The sequence below is a fragment of the Procambarus clarkii genome, chromosome 14 (assembly GCF_040958095.1).
Source record: "Procambarus clarkii isolate CNS0578487 chromosome 14, FALCON_Pclarkii_2.0, whole genome shotgun sequence".
Taxonomy (NCBI): Eukaryota; Metazoa; Arthropoda; class Malacostraca; order Decapoda; family Cambaridae; genus Procambarus; species Procambarus clarkii.
Window position 1 is genome coordinate 6510798 of NC_091163.1, and position 25852 is coordinate 6536649.

The 25852-nt window shown below is 38.0% G+C and overlaps 3 protein-coding genes across 4 annotated transcripts; 2 read left to right on the plus strand and 1 right to left on the minus strand.

Moving 5' to 3' along the window:
• Positions 1–1666: 1666 nt before the first annotated feature.
• Positions 1667–4800, plus strand: LOC138364705 (microfibrillar-associated protein 1-like). Its single transcript, XM_069324687.1, has 3 exons — positions 1667–1839; positions 3700–3906; positions 4662–4800. The coding sequence occupies exons 2-3, from the start codon at positions 3754–3756 to the stop codon at positions 4770–4772; spliced, it is 264 nt and encodes an 87-aa protein (XP_069180788.1). The 5' UTR covers positions 1667–1839; positions 3700–3753; the 3' UTR covers positions 4773–4800.
• A 3358-nt stretch (positions 4801–8158) lies between these two features.
• Positions 8159–15887, minus strand: LOC138364584 (microfibrillar-associated protein 1-like). Its single transcript, XM_069324284.1, has 6 exons — positions 15653–15887; positions 13879–14156; positions 12881–13114; positions 11114–11287; positions 9054–9260; positions 8159–8297 (listed from the first exon to the last, which is right to left on the minus strand). Exons 1-6 carry the CDS (start codon positions 15744–15746, stop codon positions 8187–8189), a joined length of 1098 nt encoding a protein of 365 aa, XP_069180385.1. The 5' UTR covers positions 15747–15887; the 3' UTR covers positions 8159–8186.
• A 217-nt stretch (positions 15888–16104) lies between these two features.
• On the plus strand, positions 16105–25603 carry LOC138364583 (probable ATP-dependent RNA helicase DHX34). 2 transcript variants are annotated; one of them, XM_069324283.1, is made up of 5 exons: positions 16105–16331; positions 17130–17220; positions 17741–20508; positions 21691–21836; positions 23710–25603. In XM_069324283.1, exons 3-5 carry the CDS (start codon positions 18142–18144, stop codon positions 25163–25165), a joined length of 3969 nt encoding a protein of 1322 aa, XP_069180384.1. In that variant the 5' UTR covers positions 16105–16331; positions 17130–17220; positions 17741–18141; the 3' UTR covers positions 25166–25603. The 2 variants fall into 2 exon arrangements, with proteins under 2 accessions (XP_069180384.1, XP_069180383.1); XM_069324282.1 differs by lacking the exon at positions 17130–17220.
• Positions 25604–25852: the final 249 nt, after the last annotated feature.

The window sequence follows — 25852 nt, forward strand, 5'->3', positions numbered from 1 at the left end:
TGAATCAGAAGACGAGGTCGACGAAGATGAATTAGCACTGCGTCGTCTCAATCTCCGTCAACGAGCACTGCAAAGATTCAGCAAGAGAAAAGTAAGTAACTCTTCTAAAACAAATTTAATATGACAGTAATAAAAAAATATATATCAGTGTACTGACCTAAAATTATTTTAGATGCAATATTTCAAGAAACAATATTATAGCTATGAAGTTTGGCCTCTTAATGATATCCAGATTGCTGATCATTTCATCTATCCCTCTGTATGTTTGACCTTTTTCTTATCAAGCCACCTCTGAGGGGATGTCTTTGGTTAGAAAGCTCCTAATCAACTATTTATAAAAAACATGTAGTCTTATTATTCTTGTTTTTCACTTTGATCGCCCCATTTTTTACCTGAATTTACCTGAGGGACACCATCTCACTAGTGGTTCACTAGTGTGTGGCTGTCCACCTATCTTCACGTGTCGATTATTTTAATGATGTTTGAATTTCTGCTGTGTGGGAGTCATGTTGTGGATGCCCTGGTTGTTCATTTCCATCTTTCTTCAAGGTGGCTGTATGAGGGGGTTTTCAGAACTTTCTGGGTCTCTAGCTGGTGTCTTCATTGTCAGACTGTGGTGCTGCTTCCTTCCTGCCTCTTTAATGTTAAATAGTGACACCTTGTATCACCTTGGCTTTTGCCGAGCCATTTTGTTGGCTATCATTTGGCTTTATCTTTCACCCCATTAGTCAGACTGGGCATGCCTTCTTTTACTCTTAGCTGGCACATGCTCTGCTTGAGCCTTCTGGAAACATCATTTCACGTGTTGAAATTTTCTGTCTTCAGTTCAATTTTTGGTGTTTCAATCATCTCGGGCAATCTTCCAATTTACGCTGGCGATGGGCAACCATGTGGTCAACCTTCCCAGAAATACAGATTTTAGTGTAATGATTCACTCTTTTGTGAATGGCACCTCAGTAGCTTTCCAGTCTCATCCGTCCTCCCTTCTTCCCTGTAGTTTCCTTTTGTTTAGTTTCAGGCACTGCAGCTTCAGTATGAGGTTGCTGGAGGCCTTAGGCACTAGGTCCACTACCTAGTGGTGAACTGGAGAATTGTGGGGATGGAGGGGTGGGGGGTCCTGACTGTTTACAGATTTATGTTTTGCAGTTTTAAGATCACCAAATAATTTTGGTACAAGTTTTAGGTTTTACGAGGGTCCTTTATTAATTCTTAATGGCAGTTGACTTCCTGGGGGGGGGGGGAAGGCAGTTGAGCTTGATTCCCATATGCTCCCTTCCCCATGGAGATAGTAAATCAGATAATAATGTTGCTGAAATTGTCTCTGAAGCCTAGCCAATCTCTTTTTGACATTCAAAAAAGAAAATGATAAAAACTTCAAAAAGGTATCTGGTTAACTGGGCTGTGATTCCAGACTGCATGCAGCAGTGTCTTCAGAGTTGACTAGACTGTCAGACACCAGGTCCCAGGTACATTGATCCTTGGAACTAACTCAAGATAACCTCAAGGGAATCAACCGAGTGCCACGTAGAAATAGGTTCCATTACTCTCGGTACTAAAAAAAAAATTGTGGTTGTTATTCAGCATTCAGGGTCCATAGTTAAATACTGTACTCAAATATTAAAAAAAAAATTGCCAGAAATAACTTTAATGAAAATAAATGTCTTAGTTATTAGGAAAAGAAGATGAAGGGAGTGAAGAATCATCAGAGGAAGAAAGTTCAGAATATTCTGAGGAAACAGACTCGGAGGAAGAAGGGCCAAGATTAAAACCAGTCTTTGTACGGAAAAAGGACCGTGTCACAATACACAGAAGGAGCAACAACAAGCCAAATTCAAGCAGGTAAAATCTGAGTATGTTTAATTCAAACCAGGGAAAAACTTTTCCATCTGCAGAGAATGTTTTACTAGTAAAATTAAAAAATTTCAGCCTTGGCTTAAACACAATACATAACAGGTGAAACCTTTTTTACTTACAACAAAAAAACTTTATCGGGATCTTTACACGTATATTAAGTGAATGAGAAGATCAACATGGTATATATTAATCTATCTAGAACAAGCTCAGTTTTGAATATCTCCTTGTTTTATAACATTTGTATCACTGACATTGGCATATTTTGATATGATCAGTTGAAATCAGCCAAGTTCCTTAAGTTTGTTATTCCATTCCAGATAGCACTGCATTTGAGAGTCTATTTACACACTGAACTTTGCTGAATTTATTTTCTTAAAAGTTTATCAGTTCTCTTCACTTCCTGTTTGTATCATAATTATTTCACTTACCAACATTACACACTTCTACATATAGACTGTGTTATTCAGGTCAAAAATTAAGAGTCGCCTAAAGTTCCAGTGAAATATATTTCGTGTCCAGTTTGAGCGTCTTTCTCCGCCGTGTAGTTACCTTTCACATGGTGCAGCATGAACACATTACTAATAATAAATTAACTTGTTGATGTGTTTTAAGTTCTGTTCCATAGTAACCTTACAAATAAATGTATAAATACCACATATACCTTACCAAAAATGAATGAAATCTTAATCTTAGAATTTAAATTGTAAACTTTTGTACAGGACATTACAAGACTGAAAAAAACTACAATTAAGACTCAAACTATAAATTATGCTTACTGGTAATTATATTAAGCAAGCTTTTAATAATATAATAATTTAAATTTAATTTCTGACATTTTCTGGGTTGGCTACCTCAGTAGCTTTTCAGAGCTTAATTATTGGTACCACTAAGCCATCAGGTTGCACCAGGCTTCTGAGAATTGAAGAGGGAAATGAGAATCATGGATCAACTAAAAACCAACCAGAGAAAAACCATCAAATGAGAAACCAACAAGAGCCAACTTGTTGACTCGTGTTGGACCTGGTTTTCACTTGGTTTTCTTGTTGAAACCAACAAGAAGAAAAAAAGGAAAATATTACAAATAATAGTAGGCAAAAGGGTTGCCATTAATGGGGGAGCTACTCAGAAATCAAAATAATGAATGTAATAAAATGCCCCTCTCTGGTCAGCCTTCAGGAGTGCCCCATTATTGCCTTCTTATCGCTGCCTTTCCTGTGGAGGTTTAGGGATTTCATACAGATGAATTGTTAGCAAGGCAGGTGGTGGATTGGAAATGTAGGTAACCTGTTTGGCTGTCTTGATTGTAACTGGGCAAGTGGGAGCTAGGGGGGGGGGGGGGGGAGGTGTTCACCCATTGTCTATTATCATTTATCATTTGTATATTTTTGTTTACACTATTTTGCCTGGACTTTTAATGGCTTATTTTTTTTTTTTTTATACGATATCTGATACTGTATTATTTCCCTCACTTGGTTCAGCAACCCAGATTTTAGTCCTGGTTGCTAAGGTCTGCATAAATCTTGGGAGCCTGATATAACCTGAGTGCTTAGCGTACCAGCACTTTAGCTCCTGGGAGCTACTGGGGGGTTTGATGAAGGAGTGGTGTTCCGTTACATTCAGTGCTTGATTTTCTCATTATAATCAATAATGACGATTATGATTATAATTATCATTATGGATTATAATGATTATAATCGTCATTATAACTTCCCACTTTCAGAGGAGGGGATGCACTTGTTTGATAATGGAATAGTATTTTCATCCCAACACGATATATACCAAATGTCGTGTGGATTCATATATACTGTACTGATTTTTTCTTTTTTTACACCATCTGTATTTCAGCAAGAAGTAGAAAATCGAAAAAGGGTAGAAGAACGACGGCGCGAGACGCTTCGAATGATCGAACAGGAACACCGGCAGGCAGCTACACTGCGTAACGCTTTAGATAATAATGACCCTATGAATGCCATCAACACAGATGATGAAGCTGATGATGCAGAGTATGAAGCTTGGAAGCTAAGAGAATTAAGACGACTAAAGAGAGATAAGGTATGTCTTCAAATGTATTTTTTAAAAGCTGTATTAAAAAATTTCTTTCATTTGGTAGTTGCAGCCACCTTGTGTGTGTGTTAAATTACACCTTCCTTGAATGGGTAGCCTAAAGTAGATTTTTCTCGAATTGAACTTAACAAAAATCCAAAGGTTTGTAGTTGAACACCAGCATTCGAAGCAACCCTGAAAAGAAGACAAAATGGAATGAAAATTACTACATAAAGAAACTTGATAAAGATGTACAAAATATGAGTGAAGTGCACCAGAAACATCCTTACAGAAGCACTGAGAAATTAAACAATGGGTTGAAATAGGGGGGGATTTAAAAGGTTTGTTTTTGTATTTTTCAAATAAGAAAAACATCAGTTCTTTCTATCTGTACCATTAAAAATTCTTAAGAGAAATGGCAAAATATACAAAATATACTCGAGCATTGAGAGTAATACTGTATAACGTTGCTTTTTTAACTCGGCCTCGGTTGCGTGCCAAGTTTAGGCATAAGCCACTGCTTATCAATAGAGACTTGTCAAATAATTACATTTATTTATTACAATTACTTGGCTCTAGAGCATAGTTAATACCTGATATTTTAAACTTAACATCAATTATACAATACAGTGACATACTGTAGATCTCATTATATTTTATAAATTGCATGATATAAAATACATAACATGTGCTATACAAAAATTGCAGCTTTTTCCCCATTCATATTTCCTCGGTGACTTTCCATTCATATATCTTAATTTTAGGAGGAACGTGACGCAGCAGAGAAGGATCATGAAGAAGTCGAAAAGTTGAGAACTATGGGAGAGGAAGAAAGAAGAATTGAACTTCGAAATAATCCAAAGGTTTGTAGTTGAAAGTTTCATTTGGCTGTACAACAATGACAAGTTTAGCAGATTTTGTTTTTGATTTAATGTTTCTGTAGTTCACAGGGATTAACCAAATTTTATTAAGTCTTGGTAGGTTATGTTTTGCAGATCATTTTATATCAGCTGAATTACCGTATGCGAGTAACTGCCTAAAAAATGGATTATTTCATCAACTCATTGAGACACATGTCAGTAATAGCATGACAGGCTATGAATTGTGTGCTTCATGCCAGAGTTGATTTTAAACCGCTTCCTGTGCTACTAGCAGCCATCTAAACTAGTTTGGTACAATCCTAGCACGACTTGAATATGATGCAAATATGTACCCTTTAGTCTCCTGCTCACAGTATGCAAACTTCAAAAAAGAAGTTGCCAACATTGGGCGCTCAAGTAATATGGAGAAAACCCATCATTGAATATAATGAAATGCCTTTTTCTGGAGAAGCCGTGGTGGCTCCCGGAAGTTATTTTGCTAAGATTACTCTGTACTAAAAGGTTACATGGGTCAGGAAGTTCTGTTTGGCCTGCCGGTGACCACAGTCAGATTCTGGCTCCTCACACAGGCTCAGGGAGCAAGTGACAATCTGCCACTCTAACGGAAAAAGCCTCCAAAAAGTCGGCAAAACTTTACAGACAACTAGAGGGTTCCCAGAAAACGATGCTTCAAAACAAGTAAACAACTCTGCAAATAAATCACACAGAACAAGGAATTCACTGAAACTACTCAACTCATTACTACTGATTACCACCACCACTAGGCAGCCTGGCCTCAGCCCTCAGCCAGCTTCCTTGGTTATTTATGGAGCTGATTAACAACCCAACAATAAACTGATGACACCAGGAGTTCCTCCAGGAGGAGGCATTTCATTGCATTCAAATGTGCAATGGGTTTATTCAAACCCAGCATATTCAAATATGCTGGGTTTCTGGAGGGAACCTAACAACCACCGAAAACAAAAACGGGACTTTCCAGAAAGAGAAGACGCAACAGGCACTAGGACGAAGAAGAGAAACCAGGCAGGGACACATGGCCCAAAGTAACACACGACCAACTGAGACCATAAACATTGGCTCAATACTGGGCCACCAGAACCCTTTTAGAATGGAAAACCCTAGAGTCCAAATATTCGCCTAGGACATGTTGGAGAAGACTGTGCTAAAGCTGTGTATTTGCACTCAACATGAGCCTTGGGGTAAACCGCAGGCTGGCTAGACTTAATGACACTGTGGACAACCTGAGAAATGAGAGTTGTTTCATCAAATAAAACAGGATTGTTTCATCAGTGATGTGCATATCAATCAGTGCTGATTTTAGGTCTAACACAAGATTTAAAATTCCCACAAATACACTGGGATTACATCCAATTCCTCAGGTCTCCAGTAAACAGATGCTGTCTGGGAAAGAGTTGTGGGCACTCCTGGGTGTGTGGGCCTCGGTACTAACACAACAATCATGTGTAGCCCATGCAACAGTTCATGCCCACAGCATCACTTAATGATGATGCTGAAATAAATATTTCAATTATTTATTGATAATGACATGAAAACCCTGACAGTGATAAAGATTATGTACAAGGTTCAGATATCAGTAAATGGTGCATAAACATTTAGTTATCAGACTGTATTCACACGTTATATATAACAGCAAAGAAAACCATGTTTTATTATCTAATATTGTGGTGGATATTAGACTAATATCCACACCACAATATTAGAATAATAAAACATGGTTTTCTTTGCTGTTATATATAACGTGTGAATACAGTCTGATAACTAAATGTTTATGCACCATTTACTGATATCTGAACCTTGTACATAATCTTTATCACTGTCAGGGTTTTCATGTTATTATCAATAAATAATTGAAAATATTTATTTCAGCATCATCATTAAGTGATGCTGTGGGCATGAACTGTTGCATGGGCTACACATGATTGTTGTGTTAGTACCGAGGCCCACACACCCAGGAGTGCCCACAAGTCTTTCCCAGACAGCATCTGTTTACTGGAGACCTGAGGAATTGGATGTAAGCCCAGTGTATTTGTGGGAATTTTAAATCTTGTGTTAGACCTAAAATCAGCACTGGTTGATATGCACATCACTGATGAAACAATCCTGTTTTATTTGATGAAACAACTCTCATTTCTCAGGTTGTCCACAGTGTCATTGAGTCTAGCCAGCCTGCGGTTTACCCCGAGGCCCATGTTGAGTGCAAATACGCAGCTTTAGCAACAGTCTTCTCCAACATGTCCTAGGCGAATATTTGGACTCGAGGGTTTTCCATTCTAAAAGGGTTCTGGTGGCCCAGTATTGAGCCAATGTTTATGGTCTCAGTTGGTCGTGTGTTACTTTGGGCCATGTGTCCCTGCCTGGTTTCTCTTCTTCGTCCTAGTGCCTGTTGCGTCTTCTCTTTCATGGAAAGTCCCGTTTTTGTTTTCGGTGGTTGTTAGGTTCCCTCCAGAAACCCAGCATATTTGAATATGCTGGGTTTGAATAAACCCATTGCACATTTGAATGCAATGAAATGCCTCCTCCTGGAGGAACTCCTGGTGTCATCAGTTTATTGTTGGGTTGTTAATCAGCTCCATAAATAACCAAGGAAGCTGGCTGAGGGCTGAGGCCAGGCTGCCTAGTGGTGGTGGTAATCAGTAGTAATGAGTTGAGCTAGTTCCAGTGAATTCCTTGTTCTGTGTGATTTATTTGCAGAGTTGTTTACTTGTTTTGAAGCATCGTTTTCTGGGAATCCTCTAGTTGTCTGTAAAGCTTCGCCGACTTTTTGGAGGCTTTTACCATTAGAGTGGCAGATTGTCACTTGCTCCCTGAGCCTGTGTGAGGAGCCAGAATCTGACTGTGGTCACCGGCAGGCCAAACAGAACTTCCTGACCCATGTAACCTTTTAGTACAGAGTAATCTTAGCAAAATAACTTCCGGGAGCCACCACGGCTTCTCCAGAAAAAGGCATTTCATTATATTCAATGATGGGTTTTCTCTATATTACTTGAGCGCCCAATGTTGGCAACTTCTTTTTTGAAGTTTGCATACTGTGAGCAGGAGACTAAAGGGTACATATTTGCATCATATTCAAGTCGTGCTAGGATTGTACCAAACTAGTTTAGATGGCTGCTAGTAGCACAGGAAGCGGTTTTAAAATCAACTCTGGCATGAAGCACACAATTCATAGCCTGTCATGCTATTACTGACATGTGCTCTCAATGAGTTGATGAAATAATCCATTTTTTAGGCAGTTACTCGCATACGGTAATTCAGCTGATATAAAATGATCTGCAAAACATAACCTACCAAGACTTAATAAAATTTGGTTAATCCCTGTGAACTACAGAAACATTAAATCAAAAACAAAATCTGCTAAACTTGTCATTGTTGTACAGCCAAATGAAACTTTCAACTACAAACCTTTGGATTATTTCGAAGTTCAATTCTTCTTTCTTCCTCTCCCATAGTTCTCAACTTTTCGACTTCTTCATGATCCTTCTCTGCTGCGTCACGTTCCTCCTAAAATTAAGATATATGAATGGAAAGTCACCGAGGAAATATGAATGGGGAAAAAGCTGCAATTTTTGTATAGCACATGTTATGTATTTTATATCATGCAATTTATAAAATATAATGAGATCTACAGTATGTCACTGTATTGTATAATTGATGTTAAGTTTAAAATATCAGGTATTAACTATGCTCTAGAGCCAAGTAATTGTAATAAATAAATGTAATTATTTGACAAGTCTCTGTTGATAAGCAGTGGCTTATGCCTAAACTTGGCACGCAACCGAGGCCGAGTTAAAAAAGCAACGTTATACAGTATTACTCTCAATGCTCGAGTATATTTTGTATATTTTGCCATTTCTCTTAAGAATTTTTAATGGTACAGATGGAAAGAACTGATGTTTTTCTTATTTGAAAAATACAAAAACAAACCTTTTAAATCCCCCCCTATTTCAACCCATTGTTTAATTTCTCAGTGCTTCTGTAAGGATGTTTCTGGTGCACTTCACTCATATTTTGTACATCTTTATCAAGTTTCTTTATGTAGTAATTTTCATTCCATTTTGTCTTCTTTTCAGGGGTGCTTCGAATGCTGGTGTTCAACTACAAACCTTTGGATTTTTGTTAAGTTCAATTCGAGAAAAACCTACTTTAGGCTACCCATTCAAGGAAGGTGTAATTTAACACACACACAAGGTGGCTGCAAACTACCAAATGAAAGAAATTTTTTAATACAGCTTTTAAAAAATACATTTGAAGACATACCTTATCTCTCTTTAGTCGTCTTAATTCTCTTAGCTTCCAAGCTTCATACTCTGCATCATCAGCTTCATCATCTGTGTTGATGGCATTCATAGGGTCATTATTATCTAAAGCGTTACGCAGTGTAGCTGCCTGCCGGTGTTCCTGTTCGATCATTCGAAGCGTCTCGCGCCGTCGTTCTTCTACCCTTTTTCGATTTTCTACTTCTTGCTGAAATACAGATGGTGTAAAAAAAGAAAAAATCAGTACAGTATATATGAATCCACACGACATTTGGTATATATCGTGTTGGGATGAAAATACTATTCCATTATCAAACAAGTGCATCCCCTCCCTCTGAAAGTGGGAAGTTATAATGACGATTATAATCATTATAATCCATAATGATAATTATAATCGATAATCGTCATTATTGATTATAATGAGAAAATCAAGCACTGAATGTAACGGAACACCACTCCTTCATCAAACCCCCCAGTAGCTCCCAGGAGCTAAAGTGCTGGTACCGCTAAGCACTCAGGTTATATCAGGCTCCCAAGATTTATGCAGACCTTAGCAACCAGGACTAAAATCTGGGTTGCTGAACCAAGTGAGGGAAATAATACAGTATCAGATATCGTATAAAAAAAATAAAAAATAAGCCATTAAAAGTCCAGGCAAAATAGTGTAAACAAAAATATACAAATGATAAATGATAATAGACAATGGGTGAACACCTCCCCCCCCCCTAGCTCCCACTTGCCCAGTTACAATCAAGACAGCCAAACAGGTTACCTACATTTCCAATCCACCACCTGCCTTGCTAACAATTCATCTGTATGAAATCCCTAAACCTCCACAGGAAAGGCAGCGATAAGAAGGCAATAATGGGGCACTCCTGAAGGCTGACCAGAGAGGGGCATTTTATTACATTCATTATTTTGATTTCTGAGTAGCTCCCCCATTAATGGCAACCCTTTTGCCTACTATTATTTGTAATATTTTCCTTTTTTTCTTCTTGTTGGTTTCAACAAGAAAACCAAGTGAAAACCAGGTCCAACACGAGTCAACAAGTTGGCTCTTGTTGGTTTCTCATTTGATGGTTTTTCTCTGGTTGGTTTTTAGTTGATCCATGATTCTCATTTCCCTCTTCAATTCTCAGAAGCCTGGTGCAACCTGATGGCTTAGTGGTACCAATGCTTAAGCTCTGAAAAGCTACTGAGGTAGCCAACCCAGAAAATGTCAGAAATTAAATTTAAATTATTATATTATTAAAAGCTTGCTTAATATAATTACCAGTAAGCATAATTTATAGTTTGAGTCTTAATTGTAGTTTTTTTCAGTCTTGTAATGTCCTGTACAAAAGTTTACAATTTAAATTCTAAGATTAAGATTTCATTCATTTTTGGTAAGGTATATGTGGTATTTATACATTTATTTGTAAGGTTACTATGGAACAGAACTTAAAACACATCAACAAGTTAATTTATTATTAGTAATGTGTTCATGCTGCACCATGTGAAAGGTAACTACACGGCGGAGAAAGACGCTCAAACTGGACACGAAATATATTTCACTGGAACTTTAGGCGACTCTTAATTTTTGACCTGAATAACACAGTCTATATGTAGAAGTGTGTAATGTTGGTAAGTGAAATAATTATGATACAAACAGGAAGTGAAGAGAACTGATAAACTTTTAAGAAAATAAATTCAGCAAAGTTCAGTGTGTAAATAGACTCACAAATGCAGTGCTATCTGGAATGGAATAACAAACTTAAGGAACTTGGCTGATTTCAACTGATCATATCAAAATATGCCAATGTCAGTGATACAAATGTTATAAAACAAGGAGATATTCAAAACTGAGCTTGTTCTAGATAGATTAATATACCATGTTGATCTTCTCATTCACTTAATATACGTGTAAAGATCCCGATAAAGTTTTGTTGTAAGTAAAAAAGGTTTCACCTGTTATGTATTGTGTTTAAGCCAAGGCTGAAATTTTTTAATTTTACTAGTAAAACATTCTCTGCAGATGGAAAAGTTTTTCCCTGGTTTGAATTAAACATACTCAGATTTTACCTGCTTGAATTTGGCTTGTTGTTGCTCCTTCTGGTGTATTGTGACACGGTCCTTTTTCCGTACAAAGACTGGTTTTAATCTTGGCCCTTCTTCCTCCGAGTCTGTTTCCTCAGAATATTCTGAACTTTCTTCCTCTGATGATTCTTCACTCCCTTCATCTTCTTTTCCTAATAACTAAGACATTTATTTTCATTAAAGTTATTTCTGGCAATTTTTTTTTTTAATATTTGAGTACAGTATTTAACTATGGACCCTGAATGCTGAATAACAACCACAATTTTTTTTTTTTAGTACCGAGAGTAATGGAACCTATTTCTACGTGGCACTCGGTTGATTCCCTTGAGGTTATCTTGAGTTAGTTCCAAGGATCAATGTACCTGGGACCTGGTGTCTGACAGTCTAGTCAACTCTGAAGACACTGCTGCATGCAGTCTGGAATCACAGCCCAGTTAACCAGATACCTTTTTGAAGTTTTTATCATTTTCTTTTTTGAATGTCAAAAAGAGATTGGCTAGGCTTCAGAGACAATTTCAGCCAACATTATTATCTGATTTACTATCTCCATGGGGAAGGGAGCATATGGGAATCAAAGCTCAACTGCCTTCCCCCCCCCCCCCAGGAAGTCAACTGCCATTAAGAATTAATAAAGGACCCTCGTAAAAACCTAAAACTTGTACCAAAAATTATTTGGTGATCTTAAAAACTGCAAAACATAAATCTGTAAACAGTCAGGACACCCCCACCCCTCCATCCCCACAATTCTCCAGTTCACCACTAGGTAGTGGACCTAGTGCCTAAGGCCTCCAGCAACCTCATACTGAAGCTGCAGTGCCTGAAACTAAACAAAAAGGAAACTACAGGGAAGAAGGGAGGACGGATGAGACTGGAAAGCTACTGAGGTGCCATTCACAAAAGAGTGAATCATTACACTAAAATCTGTATTTCTGGGAAGGTTGACCACATGGTTGCCCATCGCCAGCGTAAATTGGAAGATTGCCCGAGATGATTGAAACACCAAAAATTGAACTGAAGACAGAAAATTTCAACACGTGAAATGATGTTTCCAGAAGGCTCAAGCAGAGCATGTGCCAGCTAAGAGTAAAAGAAGGCATGCCCAGTCTGACTAATGGGGTGAAAGATAAAGCCAAATGATAGCCAACAAAAATGGCTCGGCAAAAGCCAAGGTGATACAAGGTGTCACTATTTAACATTAAAGAGGCAGGAAGGAAGCAGCACCACAGTCTGACAATGAAGACACCAGCTAGAGACCCAGAAAGTTCTGAAAAACCCCCTCATACAGCCACCTTGAAGAAAGATGGAAATGAACAACCAGGGCATCCACAACATGACTCCCACACAGCAGAAATTCAAACATCATTAAAATAATCGACACGTGAAGATAGGTGGACAGCCACACACTAGTGAACCACTAGTGAGATGGTGTCCCTCAGGTAAATTCAGGTAAAAAATGGGGCGATCAAAGTGAATAAACAAGAATAATAAGACTACATGTTTTTTATAAATAGTTGATTAGGAGCTTTCTAACCAAAGACATCCCCTCAGAGGTGGCTTGATAAGAGAAAAGGTCAAACATACAGAGGGATAGATGAAATGATCAGCAATCTGGATATCATTTAAGAGGCCAAACTTCATAGCTATAATATTGTTTCTTGAAATATTGCATCTAAAAATAATTTTAGGTCAGTACACTGATATATATTTTTTTATTACTGTCATATTTAAATTTGTTTTAGAAGAGTTACTTACTTCTTCCTCTTGCTGAATCTTTTGCAGTGCTCGTTGACGGAGATTGAGACGACGCAGTGCTAATTCATCTTCGTCGACCTCGTCTTCTGATTCACTGTCAGACTCTGCCAAACGATGGCTTGTTCTCATTTCTGGCTTCATTGTAGGCTCCTTCTCTTCTGTTTCTTCATCCTCTTCCTCTTCCATTTCTTCTTCTTCTTCCTTCTCTTCCTCACTCACTTCTACAACCTCTGCCTGTTTACACATGAACAAATATGTTTAAATACCAGTACTATATATTATAATAGAATTTGGTTGTCTGAGTACAGGGGGGTACATTAAGAATACACAACTCATTATAAGTATTTATAAGATATAATTTCTCATCCAAACAAAACATTTGCAATAAAAATAAATGAGAAACATTAATAAGGAAAATGTACTTTTCTCAAGTTGTTTACATAGCTCAGTTAGTGTTAGAATCTTTTCACAACTCCTAACATTCCTTCTGACATCATATCAATGCTAGACATTTAACTCCCTTCCAAGTATTTGGAGTGAGGCTTATCAACTGTCTTGAGCCCTTGACAATCTCAAGGCTATGAAATTTGTTTTTAGTTGGTGATGTTAATAAACTTTGGAAAATGTTAAACTTCTGCAATTTGTCACAATCTGCAAAGCTTTTCTTTTTGTTTTATTGATGCAATTTGAAACCATATAGAATGTCCCATGGTTTCTGAAACAAAGCATGACTCCCTCTCTTTCTTTTCAGATACAAGTACAGTATTTTGATTCACAAAGCTGTGGATTAAAGACTCAACTTCTAAATTAATGTTACTGCTGAATCAACAAATGTCACAAGATTCCTAATTCCTGATAACTTGATTTAAAATTAGATTTTTTTTTGGTGTTTTTATATTTATATTCACCATAGCTAATAAATACTTTAATCAAAATGTTCTTTAGAATCTCAGACTAAAATCAGTTAACGAGATGAAAAGAAAGAAAAAATAATTTACCTGATGTATTACTCTCCGACGAGGAACATCTGTTTCCATTTCTTCCTCTCTTACTGCTTCTTCTTGCTGTTGGTTTGCCAAAAGACGCCGCAGCCTAGGGTCAGCCATCTCTGCCTCGGTGAGAGACTTATGCTGCTGTGGAGATGGAGGGGCAGCTCCTCGTGGTCTGGTAAAATCTTCATCTTCCTCCTCCTCTTCATCTGACGAGGCTGGGGCATAATCTGGTCTTTTGCCACTCACATAGCGCTGCACTTTGACCTTCTTCATCGATACCTCGCCTGTGTGAAAGAACCATATATATAAATATTAAATCTAGTGAAAACTGTATTATGCTGCTGATCTGCCTGAATAGATGGAACAGACTTGGGAGCTGTCTGTTTCACCTGCTGTTGCTGACTTCAGAAATCTATGGCCTCAATGCTTTAGTCTCGGAAGCTCATCAAAAAGTGACCTTAACAGGAGTTTCTCGAGGAGGTCAATCACAAAAACCCTTCGCTCTTTCAAGCTCATTAACATCTACCATGGCACCCTTTCTTTCATATAATATTCCATTCTCCACTCTTAAAATACATACCGATTGTTATACTGATTGTCTGGATCTATCATATGATCGTCATATTTCATCCTTGTACATAATTCTCGTTTAATGATTTTCAGGCAGCCTACTAACATGACCATACACCAAAGTGCATTGCACTTCACCAACTCCAATTTTGTTCACCTATAAGACCTATCATACCTCATGGGAATCCTTAACTCCCTGCACACATTCAGTGTCAATTTTTCAGTTTGTGAAATAAGTCTTACAGATTTTACCTAAAATAATATACAGTTTGCTTCTTTACGATTTCATAATATTTTTAATATGCAGACTAGAGCCGAGATTTCCTTGTTTTGTTCTCACTACCAAAAGAGTTGAGTGAAACAAAACATTTCTGGTCCTAGTACCAACAAGGTTCACCAAAACTTTAAACTAAATTGTTTTAGTTTAATTTAAACTAACTCCTAGGTACCTATTTACTGCTAGGTGAATGGAGGCATTAGGCAAAAGGAAATGTGTCTACCACTTCTGTCTCGCCTGAAAACTGAACCCGGGATCCTGATTCAGCCTTTCCTCCTAAGGCTACCTAATGTCAAGAAAAAATCAATTTAAAGTGCTCTCTCAACCTACCAGAGGACTCAAAACGGAAAACAGGACAGTACGTAACTTTCGTGAACCGCTTCCATTTTCTTGTACGACAATATTTGGCATTATGTAATGAATACGAACGAAGAGATATTTTTTGTAGGACAGGTTGCCTGACTGCAAGTCAGGAATGAAGCCAAATGTAATATGAAATCCTTAATACAAAAACAGTACAATAGGCTGTGAGTGTATATATTTTGGTGATTAAATGGTACATTCTTGCAAAGCCATTAACATGCAGTGTTTGTTGAGTACAGAAAGCTTATTAGGTTTGTCAGTCCCCCCCTAGTCAATAGCAAAATTGCTGGTGAAGTCACTCATTGAGGGGGGGAAGGGAGAGAATTGTCAGGAGAAAGTGCCAAGCCATTAAGACTATATGTAGTGATGGCCAGATCCAATAGTATTTAACTTTTGTGATATGAATATCATCTACTGTGCCAAGCCATTGACAAAAAACTCTAGAGTACTTACAATGGAAGTAAATGGGGTTAATAATGCAAAATATTAGATAATGCTACCCAAGGTGGCAACTAAAAGCAAAAAAGTAATGCATTTGATGTTCCTCTTAATTAACAATACAAAACTGACCTTTATCGTTCATAATAGGGACGGCTCCTGCTGTGGATTGGATCCCCATGGGTTGGGCCGCCCCTGGGGGCGCTGTCCATGATGAATTGTCCATTGTGATGCCGCAAAGCGAAACCTATTACTTCTTCCACTTATCACGCGTCTACAGATGCTTGAGGGTTTGCTTTCAACCCGTAGACTGCAAGTGTTGTAGTGTTGAAGGCCAGACAATTGTTGAGAGACTCCAGGAGGAACCTGCGAGCCTGTGTGTTTATGTTGTGGTCGTCGCCGGTGTTGCAGCTTTTCTGATGAACCAATTCTTCAAAAATTAATAAATAAACGTCATACATAAATAATTATGATAACTCTGATTATTGTTGCATATATTTAGAACATTATTAATTCTACTTTTATGCATTAGTAAGGGTATGCCATCTCGGTGAGTTTATAAAGATGTGCCCTCGTCCTCCCTCAGTCAACAATAACAACAGACGGGGTTGGTGTCGTGCAGATGTTCTTCCTCGCTCCACCAGACAGCAGATTCAGTGGTAAAATTTCCGTTTCATCGGAAAGATCCGTCGTCTGAAGACATTGTAAGGTTATACAGCCATTTCGACACTTCCTGAACCCGGTTAGCTGGGGTGCATCCCATCCTAGGATCGTCAGCTTCCCTAAATCGACTCTTGACGACAACACCCAGGCAAGTCCTACACTTTGCCCAGAGAGTAATATGATCTGATCTTACGAATATAAAATATAAAAGGTTGTTATATACTGTATGTAAGGTTTGACATCATTGAGTTAACTGTTGGATCCATTTTGGAGACAGGCACACTTATATAATTTTAAAGTTTATTTTAGTAGATGTTGGTATGTCTCTAGCACTAGCTAGGCTTATGTATTAGCGATCATTAAATTATTTATTTTAAATTTTCTGTAATTTATTATATAGCATCTCATTGTGACACTTGTTCAGTATGACAATTACAGAGGAAGTTAATTTTTAACACACAGGTCTTGACTAATCAGACATGTGATAAAGGCATGAAACAACAAGTAAACATATATACAAGTATGACTTTCCATTTCAGTTGCCCAGTTAGGCTACTGTCTGATCAGTAAAATAGTCACATGTTTTATTTTCATAATTTAAAAATATGTAATAAAACTATACAGTATATAGTACTCTGCAAAACATATACAGTACTCTCCAATCTTACATTCACTATATCTCTCCCTCCATTATGTTTATTGAATAATAATACAGTACATGTTGGTTTTATATTTATTATTTATTATTATTATTATTATTCAAATCATCTAAGGGAGTGCAACTTCCAAGCCTTCTGGGAACTCCTCCACTCTCATTCCATTACTATTTATCCACTACATATGGTTTACTGGACCTCATCGACATCTGCAAGTTGCCCACATTTCTGTTCTGTACCAGTACTCTTACCTCTTCCATAACTATATGGCTCTGGTTTCCCATTGTCAGGAACAGGAAACCTGTGAGGCTATCGAGGTCTCCTTAGGGCAGTGACTGACCTTCTCCAGGATGCAACCCACAACCGTTGTCTAACACATGGGTACCTATTTACTGTTGTGAAAGAACAGTTTAGCTTGAAGTGAAAAAAAATATGCCTAAACCTCCATGGGTATCGAATACAGGAACTTTTATGTTCACTTTAGCATTTTTATCACTTTCATCAATTATAATTTAGCTATGAATATAATAGGGAAAAAAAACCACACTTGTGTATTTGTGAAATTTATGTAAAGAATACACAAATAGTCAAGTGTGGTTTTTTATTGTTTGTTATGTCTATGAGAAGACATTATCATTCTTTATATAAATATAATATTATGTGATATACTGTAGTACAGCATACATTTTTTTTCAGTAATTTGTTCTTGGGTGAGCAAACACCCAAGGTTACTTGCAAAGTTCAGGCACACAAGGGACACCCAAGGGTACTAATGAAGAGTTAAATATGCTGGAATAAAAAGCCAGAGATGCCTTCCCCAAGATCCAAAATATAAGTAATGTACTTAAAAATAAAAACCATAGATTATCATTGATTTAATTACCTGCCTTTATTTTTACAGGTCATGAAGGTAAAGATTAAGTCCTGGACAGGGGTAGCAACTTGGCGATGGGTAGCAAATGATGACAGCTGTGGAATTTGCCGAATGCCATTTGACGGATGTTGCTCAGACTGCCGACTGCCAGGTGATGACTGTCCTCTAGTATGGGGTCAATGCTCACACTGCTTCCACATTCACTGCATTATGAAGTGGCTGCAGTCGCAACAGTTACACCAACAGTGCCCAATGTGTCGACAAGAGTGGAAGTTTAAGGAATAAATGAAGAGTTGGAATTTGTAAATCGATCCTTAAAAATAGTTTATGAAATTAAGGCTTTGACTGGGGGACATAGTGTATGGTGAAGTTGTGATAATAAAACAGGAAAGTGTAAAATTTCTTGGATAAAAACAACAACTGGAAGTATGGGTCATTCCAAAAGAGAAAGGTCTTCATCAAGATCTCCTCATTGGGAGACAAAAAGGAAGAGGATGAAACGAAAACATAAGAAGCACAAGAGAAAAAAAACTTGTAAAGAAAAAGTATCTAGATTGCATGAAAGAAGTTCTGTAAGAAGTTCAAGCTCGGCAAGCAGCTCTAGTTCAGATTCAGAGCCAAGATCACTGGCACAATCAGAGGAATTGTACAAAAGTAGAGTTGAGTCTTGTGATCAATCAAAATCTACATCTCCACCTAGGGCAAATTTCAGTAGAGCAAGACTGAGTGATATGCTAGAATCTGAGTCTCTGCCTAGGCAGAGTTCAAGAGGCGGAGTAAGGCCAAGGGATCTGTCACAGTCCAAATCCCCAAGACATTTGACTACAAAAGGATCAAGGTCCATGTCTCCATGTAAAGCTTCCTTTGGTGAATGTAAGGTAACGGCAGAGAGAGTGAAGTCTCATAAGTTTGAAATCCCAAAATCAGACTTACATCCTTCAACATTAAACAGTCAAATGTACCCACAAACATCCTTGACACTACAGAAAAGAAGCTCGAGCAGTGAAAGTGATGCAGATTCAGAAGATGAGCTCATGTTTGATTGGGAGAACCATCGCTACGAACTTAATCAGATGTTTTTCAGAGATGAAGATATTATTAAAAGAGGAAGTGAGGAATATTTTGACTTTTGGAAGTTTCTTAAAAAATATCATGGACTGCAGAAACAAAAAAAGATTCGAGAGATGTGCACTAGCAACCATACTAAAGACAGTAGTGAAGGGAGGAGCATTAGTTTAGTTTATCAGTTACCACTTCAATATGACAAAAGGTACAATATAAATTTTGCCCTTAATTTTAAAGATATTGATGACTTACGAAGGAGACTGCCTCCACAAGATTTAGAAGATGGCAAGAAGCGACTCTCCATGAAGAAGCTTGTTGAAATTAAATTTATTATTTTACTTTATCTAGACTTCATGCAGAAGCAAAGATTTGAAAAGTTAAAAAAGTTGCGCAGTTCACAGGCTAATCTCCCTATTGCAGATTACAAAGAAGAGATAATTTCTACAGTTCAGAAAAACAATATTGTGATAATTGCTGGTGACACTGGCTGTGGTAAGTCTACACAGGTTCCCCAGTACTTGCTCGCGGCTGGTTTTTTGAACATTGCTTGTACACAGCCACGACGCATTGCCTGCATATCTCTGTCAAAGCGAGTTGCTTATGAAACCCTAAATGAATTTGGCTCAAAAGTTGGCTATCAAATAAGGTTTGAGAAAAACAAAACGGAGCATACGAGGATAGTTTTTCTGACAGAGGGTCTTCTTTTGAGACAGGTGTCAGTAGATAGTTCACTCTCTCTGTATGATGTAATAATTCTAGATGAAATTCATGAACGTCACCTTGACACAGACTTCTTACTAGGGGTCATGAAATGTTTGTTAATGCAGCGGGAAAATATTAAAATTGTGTTGATGAGTGCTACCATCAATATTGACCTCTTTCGAAATTATTTTTTGGGCAAAGCCCCTGTAATTCAAGTACCAGGCAGATTGTACCCAATCACACTGCAGTATTTTCCAATTCCATCCATAGAGATAGCCAGTAAAAGAGAGAAAATTAATCCTGCACCATATGTACGAATTCTTCAATTGATAGATAGCAAATATCCGGATGATGAAAGAGGTGACTTGTTGATCTTTCTGAGTGGCATGAGTGAGATATCAACAGTTGTAGAAGCAGTCAAGACTTATGCTTTGCAGACAAACAGATGGATTGTCTTGACTCTGCATAGTACCTTGTCTGTTTCTGAGCAAGAAAAGGTTTTTGATGTTCCTCCAGAAGGCGTTCGGAAATGCATAGTTTCTACAAATATTGCTGAAACGTCAATTACTATTGATGGTGTTCGATTTGTTGTTGACTCTGGAAAAGTTAAGGAAATGAGCTATGATTCTCAGTCTAAGATGAGGAAATTAAAAGAGTTTTGGATAAGTCAGGCTTCAGCAGAGCAAAGGAAAGGAAGAGCTGGTCGTACAGGCCCAGGAACCTGTTTTCGTTTGTACTCCGAACAGGAATATAATTCATTTTCCCAGTATAGTACTCCAGAGATACAGCGAGTTCCATTGGATTCTCTTGTCCTTCAGATGATTTCAATGGGATTGCCGAATATTAGACTCTTCCCATTTATTGAACCTCCAGCTATAGAGAGTTTAGAAAATTCCTTATACTCTCTAAAGGCTCAAGCGGCTGTTTCAGAAGCAGAGGGGTTGACTACCATTGGTAAACTCCTCTCTCAGTTACCCATGGATGTGAGTCTTGGCAAGATGCTGATTATGGGCTCTCTCTTCCACCAGGTCAGTATTATCTCATTATTGAATTAATGATTCTTGAAAATATCCTCTCTTTTTTTTTGTGTAGTGCCAGTTTGTGAATACTGTATCACATACATTTTCTAGAAGGGGTCCCCCTTGGTAGCATCCTCTAGCTAAGCACTGGTCCAGCCAAGCCTTTGGGAGATGTTCCACTCTACAGAGACACCCTTGTTCAATGGGAGCCAGAATCGGAATCTATCTCGATGAGGCGAAGGGCATGTGGGGATTAAAGATCAACCAAAAAACAAAAAAGAATACTAGAAACATAAGCACAACAAAATAAGAAACAGTTTGAAGAAAATTAGGTTCTGTATTCCGAGGTAACGAGGAAAGCAATTGTTGCTACTGTATGGGAATGAATGCCCTATTTATGATATACCAGTGCACCACCAGGTTTCCCATCCCTACCCTGTTCCCTTCTTTTTACCAACTGGTGGATGGTTTGGCTTCAGTGGGTCATGAATGAGGGGCAGGCTGGATGGAGCCTCAGGCACCTTTGGGTTGTAACCTGGTGGCAGTCAGACACTTCACAGTTAGGGTGTTTAGCCCACAGCAACAATCATGTGCCTTGTTACATCTAAGTACAAAATTTTCTTTGAGCAGTTGCTTGTTTTGTTACACTTTTGCTTTCTGGTGGGTTTTCTTGGGGTTTAGGTTGATCTGATCTCTAAGCACACCACACCTCTTAAATAAAGAGCCAGATTTTGGTTCAGGCTCCTGATAGGCAATAATTACAAGTACCTTGGACTGGATGGTAGTGCAACAATCTCGCTTCTTTCAGATCATAATTCAATCCCCGACCATCCTAGTGATTGGACACATTTCTTTGTCCTGTTCTAAATCCTTATCCCTTCCAAGTGCTATATAGCCATAATGGCTTAGTGCTTTCTCCTGAGAATTACCTTATCTCCGGGTAAGCAAGGGTGGGTCTAAGAACCTTGGTGCATTTCCTATATACTGTACTAGACTAGACCAGCAAATAGTTGAGGGAAGCTACTGAGAGTCCACCAGAAAATGTGGGGTGTCATCACATTTACCTCTTGATTTTTGCCCCTGTATGTTTATATACTGTATATAGAATTTCATATCATATTCACTTTGATCATCAAGAAATATTACTTACTTACTTTCCATGGTGATGATTATCCTTTTCTCTTCTCTCAGGTAGAACTAGTTCTCTCACTCTCAGCAGCCATGAGTGTACAGAGTCCTTTCACTAACCGAGCACATCGAGATCCTGAATGTTTAGCCTCAATTAAGAACCTTGAGTCTGATCATGGGGACCCCTTCACCCTTCTGGCCTCTTACAGGTAGGTACAGATGGTATAGCCTACATAAACTTGTATTGGGTTTACTTTGTTAAAAAAAAAAAGGGGGGGGGGGAAGATTTATAATTTATTGTTGGTGTTTTACAATGTTGAGACGTAAGTGTCAGATTGTATAAATAAAACAAGTTACTATTCTTGCATAAATAATGGTGAGAAGGAAACTCTGTACAGTAATGCTTTTTGAAAAAATTTTGTTATTTAACTTTGAAGAATTAATTAGAAAATTGGCTATATGTGGCTAATTACCTAAGTGTAGTTACATGATGAGAGCTATGCTCATGATGTCCCGTCTTCCCACTACTCTTTGTCGTATAATGCTTTGAAATTAGTACTGATGGTTTTGGCCTCCACCACCTTCTCACCTAACATTGTTCCAACCGTCTACCACTCTGTTTGCAAAAGTGAACTTAATCATTTTTTGGCAGCTTTGTTTACTCATGTCCTCTTGTTCTAGAAATTGCAATTTTAAAAAATTCTTTTGTGTCAATTTTGTCAGTTCCTGTTGTTACTATTTTGTTAAACTGACAACTTCCTGCTCTTTCTGCAAAATGCTTCCTTGTGAAAAGATGAATTTTATTTTTAAGATCCTCATTTTCTCTTTCTCATGTAAGAAATTTTCCTTTATGATCTTTAGCAGATCTTAATCATACCGTTCAGTTACTTGCAGTGATTCCAAGAATCGACTAGGCCTCCTGTATGGTGGTCTGGTCAACGAGACTGTTGGGTTCTGCTTCTCGCAGCCTGACATATTAATCACCATCACTAACTGGCCCATAAAACCTCCATTTCTGATTTATTCCTCAGTGAAACCATTGAAATACTGTGGAGGTGTTAATGCTATTCTGTGGTTGTTAGGGAATTTACACTACTGTGGAGGTGCTGATCTTTTGGGGCATTGTAGTCATTGTCATTTACTAATTTTCATTATTATGGCTCTTTTTAACCAATGATGTAAATATGGTTATAATATACAGGGTGTCCAAGGAATAGCTATCTATTTCTATGAAATAGGACAAATCTATTAAAAACTTACATAATTTCATATTTTTACTTAATAATAGAAAAACAGGTATATTTATAAAGCATTAATCAAATTTTTGTTGAGAACTTTCAACATGTGCTCCATCTGTATCTCTGCATAGTTCAAATCTAACCTTAGTGTTGCAAAACACATTTTGAAGCATGTCAGGAGTGAGTTATGGCATACACTGCCAGCTGAATGCGTAATTTAAGTTCAGCTAAACTATTGATCCTTGGGCGATAAACCTTTGTTTTTATGAACCCCCATTCAAAGAAATCCTGGAGTGTCAAATCCGGAGAATGTGGAGGCCAAGGTCAAGGTCCTCCATGAGCAATCCACGGATTGGGAAAGTGTCTGTTGAGGTATTCTTGGATAATTAGTGCATAATGGCATGGTGTGCCAGCTTGTTGAAGGGAAGGGAACTATCAGGTGGAAAGTGCCAAGCCATTATGACTATACCCTGTATAGCATTTGGAAGGGGTCAGAATAAGGATTTGGAATGAGATTGTTGTAACAGAGTTATCAAAGACTTATGAACAAATTCTATCATATTGTAATTGCTTATTATGCGATGACGTTATCATGTACTAGGGGTTATGGTTATCATCAAATAGTAATGTGGTCTTTGATGAGAATCTGTTAATGTGGTCTTTGAATCTCTAATGTTGATTCAAACACGGTGTTTGAATCTATTTCTGAACGACATTCTCGGACGGTATCACAGCAAATGAGTGGGTTGCAAGACATGTAACCTTTGAGTCCAAAAAATTATACTTTAGGGATTGCTTTATTTTAATTTTCATATATATAGTAAAATTGTACCTTTTTTCTTAGGGAATGGTTGTGTGTCAAACAAGAGGGCCATGAAAACTCTCGCAAGTGGTGTAGAAGACGAGGATTAGAGGAACAGCGCTTTTATGAAATGACAAAGTTGCGGCATCAATTTGCTCAACTGCTACATGATTCAGGACTTCAAGATATAGCTGGCTGTTCTCGTGCCCATTTGACAAGTGCAGAACGTGCTCAGAGGAGTGGTCAGTTGAGACAGCTTCGCGAATTGAAGAGGGAATTGCACAAGGATAGACCTCGGACGGCTAAGGTGCTCAAAGTGTCTCAAGGAGAGAGCATTGCAAGTGATGAGGATGACAGTCGAACTGACATTAAGGATGTTGACTTCAGGATCAAGAATGATCAGAAACAGTTGCAGGAGATATACCGAAACTCTACAATACGATCTTATAAGGACATGACTGTGCTGAAGATCATCCTTTGTAGTGGACTGTACCCAAATGTGGCAATAGCTGATGAACATAATAATTACAAGCCAGGATCAGAACAGCTCTTTCACACAGCCTCGAAGCCATTTGCAGTTCTACACCCAAACAGCGTTTTTGCAAGCAACCCAGAAGTGCTCCAGGTCACAGACTCGGACTTGGTAGAGTTGCCTGGGTTCACATCGAGACACCCTGCCAGCACCAAGCACCAGCTGCTGGCTTATGTATCCCTATTGGAGACAAACAAGCCATACCTTGTTGATACCTTGAGGGTTCCAGCTGCTCAAGTGTTGCTACTTTTTGCTCACAATTTGGACAGTAATGCTGATTTAACTGTAATAGCATGTGATAACTTTATTGAACTTAAATTCCCAGATGCTATGTCAGCTCAGAATCTTGTGTTTCAAGCAGTACAACTTCGTCAAAAGTGGAAACATTTACTCGATCTTAGAATACAGGCCACAACACCTGCCATTGAAAACCAAGACAGACTCATAACAGAAGCAAATACATTAGAGAAAGATCTCATGGCTGGATTAGTTGACTTTTTCGTAACGGAGACAATTTACTCGCAGCGTCGTCTTCTTGCTGCAGACATAAAAGTTCTCCATAAGGGTCCAGGACCAGGTGATTGTATCTTGAGTGGAAATCCATTTAGTGATGATGGCAATGATATATGTCTGCTGAATGATATTAAAGGAGGAGTTGATTTGACACCGTTCCTAACTTACAATTGCTTGCTCGATACTGAATGTATGGTTACTACCATCACTTCATGCGATACCGTGTGCCCATATTGTGACAAAGAGTTCCATCTGACGACACTTGAGCGTTTAGGGCACATGGCACAGTGTTTGAAAGGTGCCATGCAGTCTTCAAAAGCAGTTGAAGACATGACTGAAGATAGGAATGATGGTGATCCTACAAAGAAAAAGTATGAGTGTGACATTTGTAACAGGACTTTGTGGTTGAATATTAAGGGTATTTTTAAGCACAAGAAATCACACTTGGCCTGATGTGACGTTTTATAAATTTTGAATTACTTACATATTTTATATACAGTATATATACATTTGTCTGTGAATATTTTTGACAACTGTTATATTGTGTTCTCATAGTTTCCATCCATATGCTGTACTTCAACCCCTAATTCCATAATAATAATAAATAACATATGATAATAGCCCGGCAAAGGTCATGCTTTCCTGGCAGGTGCCGTAGCCTGACTATATATGTACAGTACCTTATATTCAGTATATTTTTGTCAAGACCTGCTAGCAGATTCTAATTATTAAGTGTATATGGTTGAATATATTTTATCTACTGTGCACAGGACTTTCAACTTCACATAATTTTGATGTTAACATTTAATTCAAGGCATATCTTTGCAGTAAGATATGCACCCAAATACAGTGTATTATATTTATGTTGTGAAATATAACACTTGATATAAAGTACAGTATATTTTCTTACCTGATAATGCTGTTTAGTCTAACATAACATGGCTTGATGTTGTATAATAGAAGTATACTGGGGATAAAAAAAATTTAGAGGGGTTTTTCATGAAAAGACTGGGAAAGGCTCTGTCCCTGATTATCTCGAGATGATTTCGGGGCTTAGCGTCCCCGCGGCTCGGTCCTCGACCAGGCCTCCTTTTTGTTACACCCCACCAGGAAGCAGCCCGTAGCAGCTGTCTAACTCCC